The sequence below is a fragment of the Cyprinus carpio genome, chromosome A13 (genome assembly GCF_018340385.1).
Source record: "Cyprinus carpio isolate SPL01 chromosome A13, ASM1834038v1, whole genome shotgun sequence".
Lineage (NCBI taxonomy): Eukaryota > Metazoa > Chordata > Actinopteri > Cypriniformes > Cyprinidae > Cyprinus > Cyprinus carpio.
Window position 1 is genome coordinate 7,505,938 of NC_056584.1, and position 21,500 is coordinate 7,527,437.

Here is a 21,500-nt window from a genome sequence, read left to right on the forward strand (position 1 = left end):
CATTTAATGTACATGATATACAGCATGTCTTCATCTAGTTGAAGTAGTTTTTTTTTCTTTCAAATGACACACTGTAAAAATATGTATCATTATGTCAAACAGCATCTAGCTAAAATAACTCCTGTCATTTGTATTCGTCTTTTCGTGAATTTTCAGAGTTTCAACTCAATTGTCTTCATCAGTAAATCAATCTGGTGGAAAAAAACGGGTACATTTATTTGCCACTGAAGTTGTCACGATAAAGCATTGTAAACAACCTTGTGCATGATAAGGATCACATCTATAAAGACCGATAATATAGTCATTGCTACTGAAATGGCAATTGCATTATGGGGGCAGAACGTGTCATTTCAAAAAATCATTAATGATATAAATAACTAAAAATGACTAAGAATTGAGACACCGGCGGTCTTCATATAGTCATGTATGGTCGTCTGCATTGCATTGCGCATCAATCATACTTGGTTTTCACACAGACGCTTTAGCTATCTTGACAGCCCTTGGATGATGCTAAGCCAGAGAGCAGCAGCAGCAGCAGCAGCGGGTCCAGCAGGGCCGCTCCAGTGCCGCACTCACTCAGCCCTCTCCGCGCACTAACTGACGTGTTTTGCGCATTTCCTGGACCAGCCTTCAGACACACACAGTCGGGAGAAAAAGAGGCAGGTCTGGAGGAAACTGTGTACCGACGGACACACAAGGATCCTGGAAGAATCAAGTGAGTACGGAACCCTAGTAAACACTGGTTCTTCTGTCTGGGGCGAACCGAAAGACGCTTTTGCGGGGATAACTTTCCTCCCAATGCGCGGAGGAGACACATCCAGCGCTCCAGTCAGACGAGGGAACGGGCTGCTCACCCGGAGGAGATCCAGCATATATCTCTGGGATATTTTGAGGTGTGGAATGCTGGTCGTATCGCCGCTGATACACTGTAGCTGTCCGTTTTCAATCCCACTTGCATTGCTGACTGCCTACAGCGGTGTTTGGACAGCTTCACGACCACATGCAGGTTGTCCGTAGGTCATAGCAATAGATTCCCTTTCTGTCTGGACCTTCTACACTTCGCATGCAGATCCACGAGGACGACGAAGGGCATTTACAGTTATTTCCTAAGGAGAAACAATCCCGAATACAAACCGGTGGACCGTGACATAGCCTACACCGGCTGAATAATTAACCAGGCGCTTAAGTGGAATATTGTTACTAAAGCTCTCAAAAGTGGCCATGGTGGTTTTTAACGGTCTGCTGAAGATTAAGATCTGCGAGGCTCTGGACCTGAAGCCCACAGCCTGGTCTCTGAGACACGCTGTCGGCCCCAAGACGCAAACCTTCCTGCTGGACACGTACATCGCCCTCAACGTAGATGATTTTCGCGTGGGTCAGACCTCGACCAAGCAGAAGACCAACAGTCCGGTCTGGCACGATGAGTTTGTGACGGAGGTGCACGACGGCCGGAAGATCGAGCTGTCGGTGTTTCACGACGCGCCGATTGGCTACGACGACTTTGTAGCCAACTGCACCATTCAGTTCGAGGAGTTGCTGCAAAACGGCAGCAAACACTTCGAGGACTGGGTAATGTCTTTTTGTAGATATTTAAGGATGCGAATTATGTAGGGTGCCTCCAAACCATGTTGGAAAATCCATTTAACGGCAGCTTTGATTTGGAACACGGTTAAAGAATTAATCATTAATTGCCATCCTATTAAAACCAGCAGTAGGACCAACTTGTAGTTGGTTTGTTGCTGGTCTAAAACAGTCTACTAGCTTGCACCAGCAAATAACCAGCTAGGACCAGCTAGAAACCAGCTTCCAGGTTCCAAAAAAACACAGTCAACAGCTGGATTTTCCAGCCGGGGTATAGTCAAAACCCAAGGTTTTAGGGTGGATGTGGATCTTAAGAGTATTTATTGTTTTTACATAAATGCATACGTACATTTTAGTGTTTGTAAACGTTTCAGCAACTACAAAGGTTAGTCACCAGTGGCCAAATAGATGCTAGCGAACGCGTTAACCTGAGGAGGCGACCATAGCAACCGTAGGATTTTTAGTATGCAACAGTGCGTCGATACTCAAGAAAATATGACAAATTTAGTATTTCAGTATTTAAGTTTATTTCATTATTAAATAGCAAACACGCCACAAATAAAATGTATGTTAATAATAATAATAATAATAATAATAATAATATTTTTGTGGCGTGTTTGCTATTTAATTATGATAAATACTAAGTATCGATGCACTGTTTATATATATATATATATATATATATATATATATATATATATATATATATATATAAAATATTATGAGCATTGTATTAAGGCGCCAAATGACAGTTTTGTATACGTAAGACATAGGCTACTGAACAGATTTCGCCTGAAAATACCTGTAAAATTCCTTTTTAGAAGCCTATAATTGTCATAGTGATACATTTTATTGCCCTCTATATGGTTATGCATAATGTGATTACACGTGTATTTTATCTTGTGTTTATTCGCGTCATGCGCTAGCAGCAGCAGGTGTGTGTTGTGCTTTCCTCTTTCTCTGATGCCACCTGCAGCATTTCTGCAGCAAAGGCCTCAGATGAATGCTAAGATAACCCCGGTTGCATAGAGACGGTGAAAGAGGTTCGCTTTTCGCTGCCTGTCATAAATATTTCTGCAGCTGCAAAGAGCCATGCAGCCATCATTAATGCAGACATGCCAAATGGTCAGACAACTTGCATTTTTTAATCAGTTGAGGTTAGGACAGTATTTGTGCATCTGATATTTTTGTTAGGTAACCTAACGTTTCTAAATTACCTGATAAAAATATATTTTTATTATGGATGACTAGAAAAGGGTTCATATAGAATTATATTAATTAGTAGCCTACTGTTTTTTTTGTTATTTAATGTTAGGTTTCTTTTATTCTATGGAAGTTGTTAGTATTTTAATTGATCTAAAATCAGACCACCATTGTGACTAATGTCATAATATACAGCAGCCATTATAACTTTTACATCATTTTCATTTAACACCATTTCACACGCTATCAAATCAGTCCTAAATCTGTATTTGAGCATCACTGACAAACACAAGGACAGGCACATAGGCCATATCCTGGCTGCCCTGTCTGAATGTCTCGTGTTCAGTCAAAACAATGAATAGTAGTATAATAGAGTAATTGAATATCAATGAACAGTTCACTAAGTAATCGAATAGCATTGTATATCATTTGAATTAGAGTGAATAGTTCTGTTGGATATCAGTATCCCGCATCAATATGGCAGGTGTGCAGTGTGAGACACGGCTTGGCAGACTCCGAGCGACCCTAGAAACTGCTCTGCTCTTTGTAGTCTAACACAGACAGAGATGTGAATTATTGATGTGCCGTCATAAGCTCTGTTGTGGTGTTGAGAAGAACAGTCGTCTGCCATTATGTTGCATCTCAGATTGGATCGGGACAGGATTGGCCCCCCATTATTAAAGACAGAGAGCTTTATATGTTCTCCTGTGTTGGTAATCTGGGCATCCTGATCTGATCAGTTTACATTTATATTTATGCATTTGGCAGACGCTTTTATCCAAAGCGACTTACAGTGCATGTGTAGACACTATTAATTTACCTCCATTAATATCCTCAGTTATCCTCAGTTTATATAGTATTTATAGTTTGTTGACAGATGAAATGTTGAGGACTTCTTAGGTAGAGCTCACAAAGTAAATATTGCTAGCACTTGTTAATGACACTGCAAACAGGTTACCATGGGCTGGTTACACTAGTCCTAAAATGAAACTTACACTGCTTAAAGCTTACATGAGCACTAATTTACATCTTACACAGTACTAAAACATCAGACATCTGTAACGTTGAAGGTACTTTAAAAATACTGTACCACTTGCCCCCCCCAAAAAAAAACCATTTATATATTACAGAGCTTATGTATATATATTACAGAGCTTATGTTTTGTATGATTTAATTAAGTCCTAGACATTATATATGTGTATATATAATGTAAATGTAAATCTATGTATTATGGTAATTTGATGTATTGCCAGTATGAGTTACACGAGGCAAAATAAGTTTTAAACACAAACCCATTTTGAGGTAAAACTGACATCCTCAGCTTTTTACAACTGCTTATTAGATCAATAAAGGCAAATGTTGTATTGTATGATTACAGATTACTTTACTAAGGGTTTGTGGTCTAGGAGTTTTGCTTTTAAGGCAAATGATGAAACCAAATTAACTACAGAGTTATTTACAAAAACTAGTAGCTGCTAAGCCCCTGCTATGAGAGTCCCATGTTAAGGAAGAACATACAAACGTTTGGTGCAACCCTACCCAAGCCTTGCGTCCTCAGGCAAGCAGGATTCCTGGCAGAGCAAGTCTTTGTGTGTCATAGCGAGTATCTGTCAAGACAAGCAAGTGCCTGATAGTCTATGAAGAGAAAAAGAGCATCAATCTGTGTGACAGATGTGTGCAGAGGTAGCCTATAACTGGCTCACAGGCAGCGTTTGCGTAATTTGAAAGCAATTTGTGTGAAAGTGTGAGAAAGGTTGTAGAGGTTTGGCCAGACTACGAGAATTACTCAGTCACCCATTTTCCCACGGACCCTTTACATGCACACAAACACACTCACACCTATTTCAAAGCCAACTCCTCTGTGGTCGTGCCTGCACTTGCACACTGAAGGCTTATTTTGTTCTAAAGGGCATGCCAGTGTTATGTTGTTCATCCCAGGCAGCTCACTGCAGGAACATTTCATCTCCATTTGCTTTAACTGAGAGCTGCATGGTGGGGTCAGTTGGAGGTGTGAAGACCAAGGTCTGCAGGCTGTGTAAACTTCAGAATAAGTTAAAGGTTGTCTGTCTGCACTGTCCTTTATCTGCCCTCGGTAGGGCTGTGAACTGAGAACCGGTTGTTGTTCAGAACTGCTTCCAGAACCAAATGATTTTTATGATGTTCAGTTTCGTTAACAGTTTTTGAAGGTGTGCATTTGTCCGCTGACACTCTGTACTCTGACACTCTGACAGTTTAGTTGTGTAACGCACACACCAACATGACAGAAACCAAGAGACAAGGAGTCTGTAAGTGTGCTCTTGTTTTTGGAAGAGCAACTTGATCTTAAACCATGTCTTGGACTGACACTTTAGAAAGTGGATGGGCTGAGTCTGGTAGACACTATTTTTTTCTAAAAGCTCCAAGTATAATAAAGAATGGGGAAGTACACTGTCAAACTTATACTGAAATTCATTTTTCCTTGAGAGAGATTAAATGGATTTGCCTTAACTAGCTTTAACCACACACAAACCAAGGGCATTCGGTCTGAATAAGCTGTAAATGCTCTGCGTACCCAAGCCATTTGAGAGAATGAGTTTGGGGGCTGGCTATCATAAACATATTAAAAAAATAGGAAATATGTTACTGTCTGTAAATTATATGCTTCACAAATTTTACTTGTGCGAAAGTGTAGGGCCCTGTCCCAAATCGTACACTAAACCCTCGCAGTCTTTCTCTGAGTCCACACTTTCGTGATGTAATGCCGTTTTCACTTGCGCTCGCAAGCATCAAATTCTGTGATGGTTAAAAACATAGCATTAAAAAAAAACATAATGCAAAAAAACATAAAGATGGCATCTAGAAGTTGTGTTTTGTGGTCAGTTTGTGTGTAAATGTATGTTTCTGACCAACTTCTTTGCACTTTTTATGTTATTTTTAGCCAAGAAATCAGTATTTTAGTATCATTCTGTTTTGTTGTAGATCATTAAACCATTATGCTGCCTCAGAAGCATGCCTGAAATCAGTTTTGTGAGATGCCTTCGTGCGCAAATGCTGCCTGGACTGTCATTGCCTGATAAGACAGCAAGGCAACAAGTCAGCAGCCTAAGCTTTCGGACGCAACCCCTCTGTGCCATTTAGGAAAGGGCCTATGTGTGTAAGCATGCATGAAGGCACTGTAACCTAATGGCTGTTCCTATCAACAGCCCTACTTTTAAATCGACAATGGTGTTTCTTATTTTTCATCCCTAATGAATTAGATAGCATACTGGTTTAAATGAGTCACTGCTCACTGCAGCCAGAAATGCACTGAAAGTCACTGCATGTGATATGTGTAATTATGAAAAGTTGTGTTGCATAAAGTGCATAAAGGACAGGCTGTGTGTTTTGGTGGTGACTCGAGTTTCGTAAAACATTAGAGTAGATAATAAGCCTTTGAAGAGCTATGAGTTTTACTTTCTATTTATCATTCTCTCTCATCCATCTCTCTTTTACTCTTTGCTGTTGCAAAGGCAGGTGACAGAATGAAGGGTCAGTTGGTTTAGGTAAAAAAAATAAATAAAATGCAATATTTAAGCCATTTCAAAAGTAAAATTGTGGTGGATACCATTGGTCTCTCATACTCCAGTCCAATAGGTGCCAGAAATGCAACCTTTCATGATGATGTTCAATCTGCCTCTAAAATAATGCCACTAAACTGAAGAAGAAGAAGAATGATGCATATTGGATTGTTTTTATTATCTTCTTTTACATTCTGCAGAAGAGAATCAGGAATACTTTGGCTTTGGAATGACTTGAAATTTAGAAATGATGACAGAATTTACATTTTAACAATTAGTTGTTCAGTTAAGTGCACTGCACTCTAAATGTAAATTGAGCATTTTGAATTTCATAAATTTTCCAAAGTGAATTTGGTTGTAGAATGCCACTGTCACTCCCTCAAAGAACCTGCGTGTCAAGAACAGATTTAAGAAAAGTGACAAATGTTTTTAGCTTATGTGTGCTTGTGGTCAGAAAGTAAATTACCAACACTTAACCCTACGCCTGAACAGAAGTTCATTCAGCTCAAAAGTTAACCCTTCATTCTCAACGCCTAAATCATAGAGACCTATTTCTGTGGATCATTCTCCAGTGTGAAGTATGGAGGTAAGATGTGTTAAACACAGTGAAGTGTTAAAGGAGAAGTGTGTGATTTCTGTACTTGCTTGTATTCAGTATGTTTTGATAGTGGCACTGAATCACAATATTAACAGTTTTCTTTGTATCAGCCTATGACTGACACACTTCACCTTCAATGGTTAACGTCCCACGTATTATTCAGTGGTTAACAGATCATGGTTAATTGTTGATTAGCCAAATTAGTAGCTTCAAACAGAGAAGCTTTCTTCTGTTTCTGCGCAATTACACATACCTGTTGTAATGTCAGTAATTGAGAGGCAGTGGCTCACAATAAATTGGAGTGCAATCCAGCTATCATATATAAGCTCTCTCTCTCTCTCTCTCTCTCTCTCTCTCTCTCTGACCTTCTCTTCCATTGTTTAATCATGGCCTGTCATTATCAAGGTTTCATTCTGATTTGCAGTTTTTGTTAACCATTAACACCCCTCTTTGATCTCATTATTTATCTTTCTTTCTTTCTCTCTGATTTCTCTTTCTTCTTTGTGTCAATACAGTTATTCTCTCATGTTTCCTTTTACATATGATTGGTTGCATTGCTGAATCAGTACACCACTCAGGAACTCCACTGATTACTGTCAACAATTACTGTTTTACTTTACTGCTACTTGAAAGTACGGAGCCCCGCACATGACATGCAAGAAAAAATAAATCAATTGTGCACACAATTTACTAATTTGCTCCCTCGATGTATTAAAACGTGCACAATTACTATTTTGTTTCCTCGATTTACTAAATCGTGTGCACAATTTACCTATTCGTTCTCTCGATTTATAAATAGTGTGCATGATTTAGAAAATCAAGGGAATGAAATAGTAAATTGTACATACCATTTAGCCTACTTTACCATTATTTATTAAATCATTTATTTATTTATTTATTCATTCATTCATTCATTTGTTCTTTTATTCGTTTGTTCATTAACTTGTTAATTTATTAATTTATGTATTAGTTTTTCTTTTTTTGTTTGTACATTAGTTCGCTCATTCATACATTATGTTTTTTTATTTCAGTTAATGAATTGAATTATTTGTTTTTTTATTCATTAGTTTGTTCATTCATTATTTTATTTGTCAGTATTTCCATTCATTTTGTTTGTTCATGCATTATTTTTTTCCCTCATTAGTTTTTTTCATCCATTCATTTGTCCATTCATTTGTGTGTATGTTTGTTTGCATGTTGTGTGTATGTGTATGTTTTAAATTGTTCATTTATTTGTTAAGTTTATTTATTCATTTACTTGTTTTTATTCATTCACCAATTCGGTCATTCATTAGTTAATTTTTCAATTCATAAGTTCATTGGTTAATTTTTTTTTACAGTTGTTTTCACGTTTTGTTTATTCATTTGCTTGTTTTGTTTTTTTATTTGTTTGCTCATTTGTTTGCTTGTTTATTTATTCATTCATTCACCTGTCTGCTCATTCATACATTTTTTGTTAGTTTATTAATTTGTTTGTTCGTGGATACCGCTGTTGTGAACAGAATAGTGTGTGAACTTTATGTAAACCCTTGGAGCAACACAGGAGCAGGTGTAAATATCACCACAAACACTGATGACAGTGTCACTCACTGAAGGATTGGTTTTCCTGAAAGGTTAACCACACAGAATGGGCTCTCAGCTCCTGGATATGAAACTCTCAACATAAATAGATAGCCTCATATTTTATTAAATGGTTTGCTGAGTGGTTTTATTAAATCATGTGTTATGAAATTACACTTTAGTGTTAGCTTTATCATGAAGCAGCTGAGAATCGGTATTCTCCACAGTCTCACTGGTTTGTTGCTGTGTGGGAAAGGGACACTGTACTACTGGTGACATGGGGAAGTCATGGCCTAGTGGTTAGAGAGTTTGACTCCTAACCCTAAGGTTGTGGGTTCGATTCTTGGGCCGGCAATACCTGAGGTGCCCTTGCGCAAGGTACTGAACCCCCAACTGCTCCCCGGGCACCGCAGCATAAATGGCTGCCCACTGCTCCGGGTGTGTGTTCACTGCTGTGTGTTTGTACACTTTGGATGGGTTAAATGCAGAGTACGAATTCTGAGTATGGGTCACCATACTTGACTGTATGTCACATCACTTCACTTTCACACTTTTCACATGAGTGTTGTGTGAAACAGCGCTGGGAGACAACATATATATTCCACTTACTGTATCTTTATACTTCTGACGCAGATCTGCAGAAAACAATAGTATTGTGGCTGCTTCTCAAAGCTCTTCTCACTGCCAGACACAACTCACTCCCTCTGTGACGATGTCCATGCCTTCTGTTTTTGCCCTTAGTGTCTTTTTTAGGATGCTCTTGCTGCAGGAAATAGCAGCTAATAATGTGAGACTGCTTTTTTTAACAAGCAAACGTGACTCTTGATGACTTAAATATGAGAAGGATTGAACGTGAACACATAGCTGGATGTGTGATGTATTTAATTTAAAACTTTCTTTGTAGCTAACTGCTGAAATTCATTGCTACAATTTCAGTGCTATTGATATTATACCAAGGTAGGGTGGACAGTATATTATAAGCTTTGGCTATTAGAATTTAAAAATTAATTTCATATACTATCTAGTTGTTTTTTACTGAACATTGGTCAGTTTGTTTATATCACAGTTTTATTAAAAAAAACAATGTCTAATTTTGATTAATCTAGTTTTTCATTTGCCTCACAAATGAAAGACATTATTAATAATTTTGTCTTTTTATATTGAACTTAATGGACACCAAAAGATCAAATATTTCTAGTGTCACTAGACCCTTTAATACCACTGTGCCTCCTTATGTGTCATTGAAGATTACCATATTCCAATATGAGAATAGTTTCTCTGATATTTTAGCAATCAAGTGTTTTCAGTCAGCTCTTTAGAGGTGATGCCAGATTAAAGACTTTACATATATAAGGACGGTGCATTCTATGAATGGGAGAAATACATTTTTTAGGTCTAGTCTGAAAAATAAGCTTTTAAACAATTTGAACCCAAGAAACAACATTTTATGAGACAGTTGTCGTCAGATTTTATTGGCTGTTTCAAATATGAAATTTAAACGTGTGCTTGGTGAACAGATTGATGATGAAAGACTAGAAACACAACCATGATTATTTATAACAAATGAAATGTATCAAATGTCAAATGTAAACTACTATTATAAAATGGATTTTTTTCTATTCTAAAATCTAATTGGATGAGCCACATTTGGAGCTGTTGTAAAACAGCTGATATAAAACTCAGTTTTGATTCTGGTTGTGGTGTAGTAGGGCCGTATTGTATCTGAGCCTTTGTCTCATGTTGTAGATCACATGGCAGTGCTCTGATATTTATATCTTTAAAATGCCACTACCCTAAGGCCACAATTGACAGACAGGACCAATACATAAGCTGTCTGGATTGACAGGACCCTTTCTTAGCTTGACCTTGTTTCCCCGAGGGGCCCGACAGAGGAGCGGACAGTAGTATCCTCCCGGTGGCCCCGGAGGAAACAGGGGCCAGGGTACTGCCGGGCTGGAGCTAAAAATACCAGCGGTGCGTTTGAGTCACACGGTAGCCCGGGCTTCCTGTTTTCACTCTCCCACGTTTACTTCCCAGAGAGATAGAGGGGGACAGAGAGGAGGAGGTGGGGTGAGACTGGGGGACCTGATGCCTTCACTGATATCAAGACACACATGCTCACTTACCGATTTTGATTCCCACAGAATGGGGAATGTGTGGCTGAAGGCATGACGGCACTGCAGGTAACAAACATTGCAGTAAAAACATAGCCACTATTAAGGATACCATCTATTTTGATAACTTGCTAATCATAAACCTTAAGCCCAAAGTATACTTAAGTTTGAATGTGAATGCGTAGCATTTGTGTATAGATGAACGCAAACTTTTAGTTCTCCATTTGATAGCTTCTGCAAACACAGGTGCTCGACCCATGCACACTAGAAAGTTTTGTTCTTGTCCAGTCTGCGCTATTTCTCTCCAGAAGTTATGAGTGATAAAAATGTCTTTGTAAACGTTTAAACTTGTGGTTTGTGTGTTGTGTGTATCTCTTAACCTCCTCACACATGCACTAGTCATTGCTGGCATCTATTTGTTGCATTTGTGCATTCTCATTTGCTCCAATAGTAGGGCTGAACCTATTAGTCAACGTTATCGACAATGCCAACAATAAAAAATTGTCAACATGCAGTAGGATTTTTAGAAAGGAACTTTAAAAAAGAAAAAAAGAAGAAGAAGAAGAATTAGGGAAAATCAATAAATTCTGATTAATTTGCTGCCATTGCGATTTTATTGTTGAGCAGTCATTTGATCTCATATGACCTAATGTAAGAGCCTGCAATAACTCATTTTTACCAGTGTGGTGCTGTAGTGCAAGACTGTAATTCATCTTTCCCAGATGCAATCCAATAAAAGACACACTTGCTTCTGTGAGCATGTCGGAGTGCAAATGTAGCTGAACCAATGTTGGAAGGTTTTACAAAACTAGAGTCCAGACAAAAAAATCATCCCCGTTATGGCGAAATTCTTTTCCGTTCTTCTCTTTGGGGTCAAAAGAAGTTTGAAATACCTGAGCAGTTGTTTACTGTTAGCAAACATGCCGGCACTGCTGAGATGAATATGTAAATATGTGCTGTGCGCTTTCCTCTCAATAACAAAATAAATGCCAAGTTCTGTCATGAAACTCTAGATGTCACAGGCTGATAGGTTGTTAAAACTGATGATATTAACAGCATTAAACTACTTGGCACAAGCTGATTGGTTCATGTTGCATACGCAGCCAATGAGCTTGCTGCTTTACATTTAAATGGCTGGTTGGCATTCACTAGAGCATTTCGCAGTGCGCTTTCAGAGTTCCTCTGAAACTCTTCCCCAGCTCCACCTGTATAGATCTGCTACAGGTTATTATATATGCTACTTGTGCATCAGCAGTATGTCTTATACTTACAGCACCATATTGGCGTATGTATTGACATTAGCCCATTCCTATACTTGCTTTTCAGCAGCAGCAGTAATTCAGGCACGTAGTAGATCTATTCCTTCAAGACCAAATCCATTAACATTTTCATATCATTACCATGCTAAAATCTTTAGAGAGTTGTCATGATAGAAATGCAGTTAAGTTATGCTGTGATTATTACCTGCCAAGTGACACAAACCTCTTCCACCTCCAATTTGGTCCTCAATTGTCGATTCTGGAATGTGATAAGAGGGAGGAACAAGTTTTCTCAAGTTTACATTCCCTAAATAACAAAACTTAGAAAAGTCCCCACAGACTAAAAAGAAGAAAAAAACAGAATGCTTAAGAGAAGTGCTTTTGTGAATGTATGTGTACTCAATTTCCATGTTCCTAAATTTCTAAGGGCAGTGTCTAATTGAAACAGGTGAATGAGAGGTGGTAGGTCATATAGTGGTCTCAAAAGCATGCTCTTTTAGTAAATTCACACTAATGTAATAGTGTCTTGAAGGCATGCAGAGCAAGAATGGCCATTGATGCGTGACGCTCTTTCAGCAGTCAAAGTGTGCTGTTTGAACAGTAATGAAGAGTCACAAGAGAGATGGAGAGACAGAATACACGCCAGGAATGCTTTTAAGTGTAGGTCTCTGATTTGAAATAGTGCTGTCACCACTTGAAATATCAGCTAATGCACATACCAAAGCTTGTAAACACAAGCACCCACTGGCACACAAACCTTGTACAACAATAAACATTCTTGTGTTCTGTTGTGGATAAGTAAATTATGTTTATGGGTGAATCTCACGAAAACATCTAGGCCTTATTTAACCCCAAAATATTAATATATATATTTTTTTCATTTTCAAAATATTGTACAAAAAATTTAAAAAATGTATGAGTAAATTAAACAACTACATATACTAGAATTATATATTATAATTTACATTTTATTTTTAATTTTATTATAATTATATTTTAAAAATTATGTTCAATAATATGTTTGTGTGTGATAATAATGCTTCCTCCAATGAAAAAGAGGACTGCTGTCCTCTCACATCAAAAATCCACTGGCATATTTGTTTAGAGCTGTTTTTCGCTTGTAAACTGTGCTTGATCTGTGCATATTCCTCTCCTGATTCAGACAAAATGACTTTTTCAATGGATGCATTATTATGGATAGAGGAGTCGTATTTTAGCCAGATTAAAAACATCTTAATGATGGATTCGTTTTTTTATAAACACACAGCTTTTCACTTCATGACATTAACTGATGGACTGGAGTGGTGTGGATTTATTGTGGATTACTGTGATGTTTTTATCAGTTATTTGGACTCTCATTCTGACGGCACCCATTGACTGCAGAGGATCCATTGGTAATATAATGCAAAATTTCTCTCAGTCTGTCTTGGATGGCATGAGGGTTAGTACATTTTCAACAAAGTTTCATTTCTGGGTCAAATATTCATTAAATAAAAAAAATTCTATGATGCAAATTATCTATTCTAGTTTTTAGAAATTCTTATTTTTCTCATAAAAAAAAATTAAAATAGAATAAACCATTTTTTGATTTATGAGGAAAAATATGATCCATCTTTGACCGTTCATTCTGTCACCAAAGATTGAGTTAGAATAGTTTGCGAGAGATTGTATAAAAATGTGGAAGTATATGAGTCTGTGTTAACATTATTTCAGACATTTAACCAAAAAATCCATTGACTTCAGGACAATGGAAACAGAAGTTTTAAAATGCTAACTCATTTCCAGACTTTTGCCTACAAATATACGTCTTAGTATTGATATACTATAATATGTAAAAAAAATTAAATATTAGTTATTTGTTGCTTGCAAAGAAATTATGTTAAAATTCTTGGTTAACTTTGAAGGGTTGTCAGTGGATTGGCATTTTGTGCTATTTATTATTTTCTTTTGTGCATCATTTAATTATTTAATTTTATTTTCTACAGTCAACGGCACATAATGCCGTGTATCTCGGTGGGCAGGACTGGCACAACTGCAACTGAACAATCTTTGTGGGCACCTGTACAAATTTCAGTGTCCATCTGTTAGCTGTAGTGCACAGATTTGTGGATGACCCAGTAAAAATAGACAATTCTCAATGCTCATTAGCAAATATGAGGATTTTTTGATAGTAGTACAGGAAGCAACCCAACAACACAGCACTTATGCTGCCTTCACATCCTCTTGGGAAGATCTCACTTTTGCTTTCAAGTGATTTTGGTTGGAATAAAATGAATCTGTTGGTCAATGACATAATCACTTATTGGCAAAGACAGGAATCTTTTGTAGCCCTAATGCAACAAAGTGTTTAATCAATTCTTTATGTTTTTGGTGTTTTATCATTTCCATGCTGCTACACACAAGTATATGGAAAATGTTAGTAGTTTTGTCTCCTGCTAAATATGAACATATATGTGGAAGATTTTTAGAGCTTCGTAATCAACAGTACATATTTACATTTATTCCCTGAGCAGACCAACTTGGACAGTCAGGAGTATCAGTGCTTAAAAGATATTGTGTTCATGTACGTTCATCTCGTAATTACGATTATTCATGACTTGACACCATTAAACCTGTTTATTTCCCAATAGAAACAAATATTTCAGCCGTCGTTATGATCGATGCTAAAGGCCCTGAAACAAACACTGTGGACATTTAGTTGCTGCGTAAATACATTTCATATTTAGAGACTTGGAAATGAAAATATTTAGTTATCTCAGAGACATTATTTTTCTTTGTCCAGGTCTAGTCTCAATTAGCTTGAGGGATCTGGTGTGCGTCAGCCCTCACATGAACACACACTCCGCGAGCGGCTAAACACACTGTCATCTGAGAGATAAAACACAACTTAGCTCTGTGTTCTGCCTGGACAGCTGTCCTCACTCACCTGCTCTTTCTTACTCTCTTTTCATGTTTCCTTTTCTTACCAGTTCTTTCCTCAGGTCACGTCTACATAACAGTGATACATTTAGAGTTTGTTAGTTTACAAAAATAAACATCCTGAACCTGCTCCTTGTCTGTCATTGGTCAGCAAAATAGATAGTCCTGTCCCGAAACCATTGAGCCAATATTGCTGTATTATACATATACCGTTTTTTTGAATGTAGGAAAAATTATACTTCGGGTTTAAGTGTGAAATTTTTTAATATGACGGCTTGTAGAGCTGGAGAGAACAGATCAGGTTAGGTACATGGTCAGAGGTTGCGTGTCTAGGGTTGAGGCCAAAGTGACCATTCATCCAGCTGTCTCTTTATCAATGATTGATAGAGATGTGAAATAAACATCCTCTGTTTTTTTTTTTTTTTTTTTTTAGTTTGGCCATTATCAGCTCACTTGTACATACACACAAACAAGTACTGTAATCTTAAAAAAGTATATTTCTAAAAAAAAAAAAAAAAACTGTGCCTGCAGGCAATATATATTTTAATTAAATAGAAGGCCACTAAAGTTTACTTCAAGAGAGCTGACTTTCATGACTGTTTCTCAGTGGTGTATAAAGCACCTGAAAGCCATACTCAAGTAAAAGTACAGATATCTTACCAGAAAATGACTTTGGTAGAAGTTGAAGTAACTGTTTAGAATATTACTCAAGTAAAAGTCTTAAAATATGTGATATTTATTGTACTTAAGTACGAAAAGTATTTTTAAATCTTAAATGTAATTAAGTATTGAAAGTAAAAGTAAATGCACAATGGAAAAGAAGCAAATATATATATATATATATATATTTGTATATATATATATATATATATGTTCATACACAGCTTGAGTAGCAAGACTGTTTTCAGTTTTAACTCTATCTTCCATTTTGTATTTTTGGGTAAGAATAAGAAGCTCTTCATCGGTACTTAGTGTCTTTCATTCCAACATAAGAAAACATTTCTGGAATCTGCATCTGAAATAGGATTTAGATGTATTTACACAGTTTAATGTATCTCAGAGGGGACATGGATGCATTTAACCCGCAGTCACAGATAAATAATGTTTTGTTTTTAACATAAAACATTGACTACTGTTATTTGAAATTATTTTAAAACATAAAAAAAAAAAATTGAAATGTGAAATTAAAACTGCCGGTAGGTGTCAGCAAGTAAATGTTAATGAGTCTTGAACAATCTTGAACAGATTCATTCAAACGGCTGATTGATTCAGAAACAAAGTATTTGACTGTCCTTGCGTTCCAAACGGGATATATCGCCCTCCGATGGGCACTTTGGAGTGAAAACAATCATGGCCACCATATTGAAGGGTCGTTCCAAACTGAAGTGCTCAAAACTGGCCACTTTAAAGGGTACAACTGATGGACACTTCGGGATCCCATGATCCATTGCACAGATTCTTTGCATGATGACGGCACCTCTCTGTGGGCACGTGATGATGACGCAGAAGGGCACTTCAAGAAATAGTTGTTTGGTCCCCTACACCCTTCAACCCTTTGAAGCTCTCACTCTGGAGGGTAAACCCTCTGAAGGGATAGGGCATAGATGGAACGCAGGGTTTGTTAATGAGTGAATCACTGATTCATTTATTCAGCTGATTTGTTCAAAAAGCTGAACCATTCAATAAGTAAACACCGTCTATTGCTCAGAGACGCAAAATTCTTTGTTGGAAGAACTGAGCAAAAACAAGCAATATTATATCTAAAATGTAAGTCTCTTATTGCTAACTTTACTGAACTTGTATAAAATGATTATTAAATTTATCATGCTGATATCTGCAGAAAAACAGTATTCACATATTTGTGTGATACACAATACATCACATATTTGTGTGATACAGATTAAGTTAACTATATTAAATTATATAATTATATAAAAAGCATACAGAAGCATTTTTGCCATCTACAATTTAAAATGCCTTGAATTTTGAGTTTTAAATCACGTGCATTCACTCTGTATGTGTGATTTGGCGATATACTTGATAATGTCAGATCGCACATCACAACACTTACTATATTATAGCAGAAGATATAATGTATATCGAAGACCCCAGACACGACTTGAGTGGAAAATGAATCATCAGCGGTTGTGTCCGCACTTTCTTTGCTCGTGAGCAAAGGTGTTTTTAGGAGTCTAACTTGCAGAAGCTAGACCACTGATTCATCAAACCTTCTTTCCAGCAGTCTGTGTTCTTCTGACTTCTGACTTTATGTTGTAGTAAGTAACGAATATGCTTCGGGGAAATGTATCGGTGTAAAAGTATACATATTAATTAGGAAATGTAGCGGAGTAAAAGTAATAGTTGGCTGAAATATAAAAACTCAAGTAAAGCACAGATACTCCCAAAAATTACTTAAGTACTGTAACGAAGTATTATAACTTCATTACATTACAGCACTGCTGTTTCTTAAACACACTTAATGTACTTTGTTATAATGTCAGAAGATTTAAGTAAATTTCCTTATGATTTAATAATCTTCTCATGTTTTAAAGTACACAACACTTACACAAGTGTTGACTAACATTATAAAGCACATATAACGTACTTGATTATACGTTTAGTTGTAGTATGTTAATCAATATTACATAACTTTATCTTTCCAAATGAGTAATTACAAATACATTTCAATACATTACATGACGAGTTATGTATTTAATATACATGTCAAGAAATTACATTTAAATTTATTTTACATACAGTAAATGATTATCAGTACATTCAGCAGGAGATTTAAATCATATTTCAAAGACAATGGAAGTAAATATCAAATTACACATAAAGAAGTACTTACGTCCTACTTAAGTTGGTCAAAAAAAAAAAACAAACAAACAAAAAAAACTTTTAATTTCATATATCTGCATTTAAAATTAATGTAAACTATGATGTATTTTCATTTAAATTCAGAAAACATGCAATTAAGTGTCCGATAACATTACATTCAGTTTGCATTTAGGTATATTCATTTAAAGTATATTGTTCCCATATTAATCGCTCTTTTTAAAAGTATCTTAAACTGTACTTTTTTCACAAGAGATGTCACATGTATTCAGTGATGAAGAGACAACATAGGGTTTCCAGATACTAACTTTCACAGAAGAAAGTTTAATTGCCCGGACGTTGTTCTTTCTGTGTTTCCTGAAACCTTTATTCTCTAATTGTTCCATCTGATGCTTCACATTTTTACCCCAGAGGAAAATGTTATTGCTCAACTGTGAAACTGTCTGTCTCTGATGTTTCTGCTCAAATTCAAAGGCAGTTGTTGGCAAATTTTAGTATAGCGCTACATAATGCATATATAAACTATTAAATTAAAAACTGATAGCATAAATCATAGTTTAATCATTTGGTTTTGGAAGACTCTGATATGAAATGTTTGAGTTCATATTGAAATCTCTGACTTTTGATTGCAGATTTTGGTGTCTTGGCAAATCAGAACACAATTTGTTGAGATTGCTTCTGAGACTCTAGACATTACTGGGGTCATTTTAGAGGAAGAGAAACAGGTTAGAATATATAGAATATAAAACAAAACAGGTATCCAGTCAAAACAAAGCAGGGAAATAACTGAAAAATATTTCATAGGTTCACATTTGTGGTTCTGTGAAGAACCTTTAACATACATGATGGAAACTTTTCATTGCACAAAAGGTTCTATAGAAGAAAAGGGTTCTTTAAATGATTCAAATGTTCTTCACACTATGAAAAAAATGTTTCTTTTTAGAACTGTTCACAAAAGGGTTCTGTAGGGAACCCAAAATGGCTATTCTAAAAACACACTTTTGGGACCTTTATTTTTTAGTGTCTATTACCTTAATTTTTTATTAAAAGAAAATAACTAGTCTGATTTGAAACTTTGCTCATAATATCTGTTTATCTGACTTAACTTATAGCTCTCCTGGATCTCATATTGTCCATGCTTGCTTCTTATTTATGAGCAAGCCTGTAATTCCTTGACCTGCAGACACTTTATTTACTCAGACTGATCTAAATGCAAATATTTACTTCCCTACCATTGCGTGCATGTATGCACATAGACACAAATGTGCAAAAACGTCCACACATTATTTCCAAACTTAAACATTCACTCACTCCCTTTTTTTTTTTTTTTTTTTTTGCTACAGCTAGCTGCTATATTTGGTTTGTCGTCGCACCTGCAAGAGCGAGAGCATTCAGAGATCAGCTTCAGCATGACATCACAGGAAGTGGGAGGAAGGGAGAAGGTCACAAGGTCATTTGGGATAACAAACATGTCACTATAGCAAGTATTCGACAGCAGTTTCGTACCGCAGCATAGCGACTCATCTCTCCCACAGGCCCTCAGCGGGAAACACTTCATTGCATCTTCTCCTAGTCTAGAAAAAACACATCTGTGTTCTCAGATTCCCAGTCTGTTCAGATGTTTTGTATTAAATGTATTAAAAGTCTAAGTGTCTTAAACCTAGACCAGTAAATCAGTGCATGAATGTTCTGGAAAGTTTCAAGTGTGGATTTTATAAAATCCTAATTCATTCATCCTCCATCAAGCAGGGAGTGAAGAAACCCCACAGCAGCCCCAGGGCTTACAAAGACACATTATGCTTGAAAAAGTTAAGTTTGATTTGAATATTCATCAGTTCTGCAAATAGCTTTGGGTGGTTGATATGAAATACTTTTGGGAAGCTGAAATGACCTGCGGCGTGACATTTATATACCCCATTTAAAATTACTTTAAGCGTTTTGATGAAGTGAGTTTTATGCATGCAGTTTTTAGGATGTCATAACAAATGAGAAACTTGGGAATCGAATGTTCATTCTTTTAATTCATTTGTCACAACACAGAATTGATCAAAATAGTAGTGAAGACAAAAAGTTCATTAAAATGTTTTAAAAAGTAACTACAGTTTTCAAAATCTTGATGTTAATAAAAATAAAAGCTCATGGATATGTGTCATATATCCTTGTACCAAAGTAGAGTGAAAGGACTTTTACTCACTCAATTTATAATCAATTGACTGATTGACTGATTTATTGATCCATTGATTCATTCATTTAGTTAACAGGCACAAATATATATATATATATATGGACTTTTACTCACTCAATTTATAATCAATGTATATATATATATATATTGATTTGTATTGAACTGTGTGTATATATATATTAGGGCTGTCAAATGATTAATCACGATTAATCACATCCAAAATAAAAGTTTTGTTTACATAATATATGTGTGTATACTGTGTATATTTATTATGTATATATAAATACACACACATGCATGTATATATTTAAGAAGAATATGTTATGTTTATATATTAAATATATTTATATAGAATATAAAATATAAGAATATAAATATATAAATGTATATACATGTAGATATTTTCTAAATATATAATTTATGTGTGTGTATTTATATATACATAATAAATATACCCTGTACACATACATATATTATGTAAACAAAACTTTTATTTTGGATGTGATTAATCGTGATTAATCATTTGACAGCCCTAATATATATATATACATATATATATATATATATATATATATATATATATATATATATATATACATATACATACATACACAGTTGAATATATCTCAATAGTTAATTTGCTCTGAAATGGCTTCAAAGTGTGATATTTTTTTTTCTTTTTTTTACCCTTGCCAATCGGGAAACCAAAATATGATTAAGTACTATAAGTAAAGTCAGAGCTGGACTGGGACCAAAAATCGGCCTCATTTTTTGGTCCAGGCGACCCACAAACACTATATACCATATATATGATATACACTACTAGTCAAAAGTTTTTGAAAAGTAAGATTTTTTAAACAGTTATATAGTGAAATATTTTTTACTATTTAAAATAACTGTTTTCTATTTGAATATATTTTAAAATGTCATTTTTTTCCCTGTGATTTCAAAGCTGAATTTTTAGCATCATTACTCCAGTCACATGATCCTTCTGAAATTATTCAAATATTCTGATTTGCTGCTAAAAAAAATAAAAAATATATATTATGTTGAAAACAGCTGCGTAGAATTTTTCAGTTTTCTTTGATGAACAGAAAGTTCAGAAAAACAGCACTTATCTGAAATAGAAATATTTTGTAACATTATATATCTTTATCACCACTTCTTATTAATTTAAAGCATTTTTTGCTAAATAATTTAAATTTAATTTTACTAAATAATATTTAATGATTTTTATAATAAATAATAATAAAATGAACAGCAAATCAGCATGTTAGAATAAACATCACACAAATAAATTACATTTTAATATATATTTAAATAGAAATCCGTTATTTTAAATAGTAAAAACATTTCACAATATTATGCAGGCTTAGTGAGAAGCGACTTCTTTAAAAAACATTTAAAAAAATTACTGTTCTAAAACGTTTGACTGGTGCATGTATGTATCACACTCATATCATATCTAGTTGATTTGGATAAGAATAAAACGTCAGGTCCGACAAAAAAATAGAGACTTTTTGAATTTAAATCTAACTTTTTTCGCATTGGCCCATGGAAACCTCTATGAACACACTTGACTTGGCCAAAAAAGCGTGGCGGATGAATTTACGTTTTATTAAAAAAGTGTTTTCAATTCTACACTCATGGCATGCACATTAGGATAGGTTAGATGCCTGCTTCCGTTGCGAGTCCCTATCAAGCAA

At 35.5% G+C, this 21,500-nt stretch overlaps 1 protein-coding gene across 2 annotated transcripts in view; it reads left to right on the plus strand.

Moving 5' to 3' along the window:
• Nucleotides 1–501: 501 nt before the first annotated feature.
• Nucleotides 502–21,500, plus strand: part of LOC109113084 (protein kinase C epsilon type-like) — a 90,175-nt gene continuing 69,176 nt past the window's right edge. Inside the window, exon 1 of one of the 2 annotated variants that reach the window (XM_042768516.1) lies at nucleotides 502–1,569. In XM_042768516.1, the coding sequence (XP_042624450.1) occupies nucleotides 1,222–1,569 (348 nt within the window). In that variant the 5' untranslated portion in view covers nucleotides 502–1,221. Of the gene's footprint in view, nucleotides 1,570–6,486; nucleotides 6,908–21,500 lie in introns of those variants that run through there. The other variant, XM_042768517.1, reaches the window with a different exon arrangement.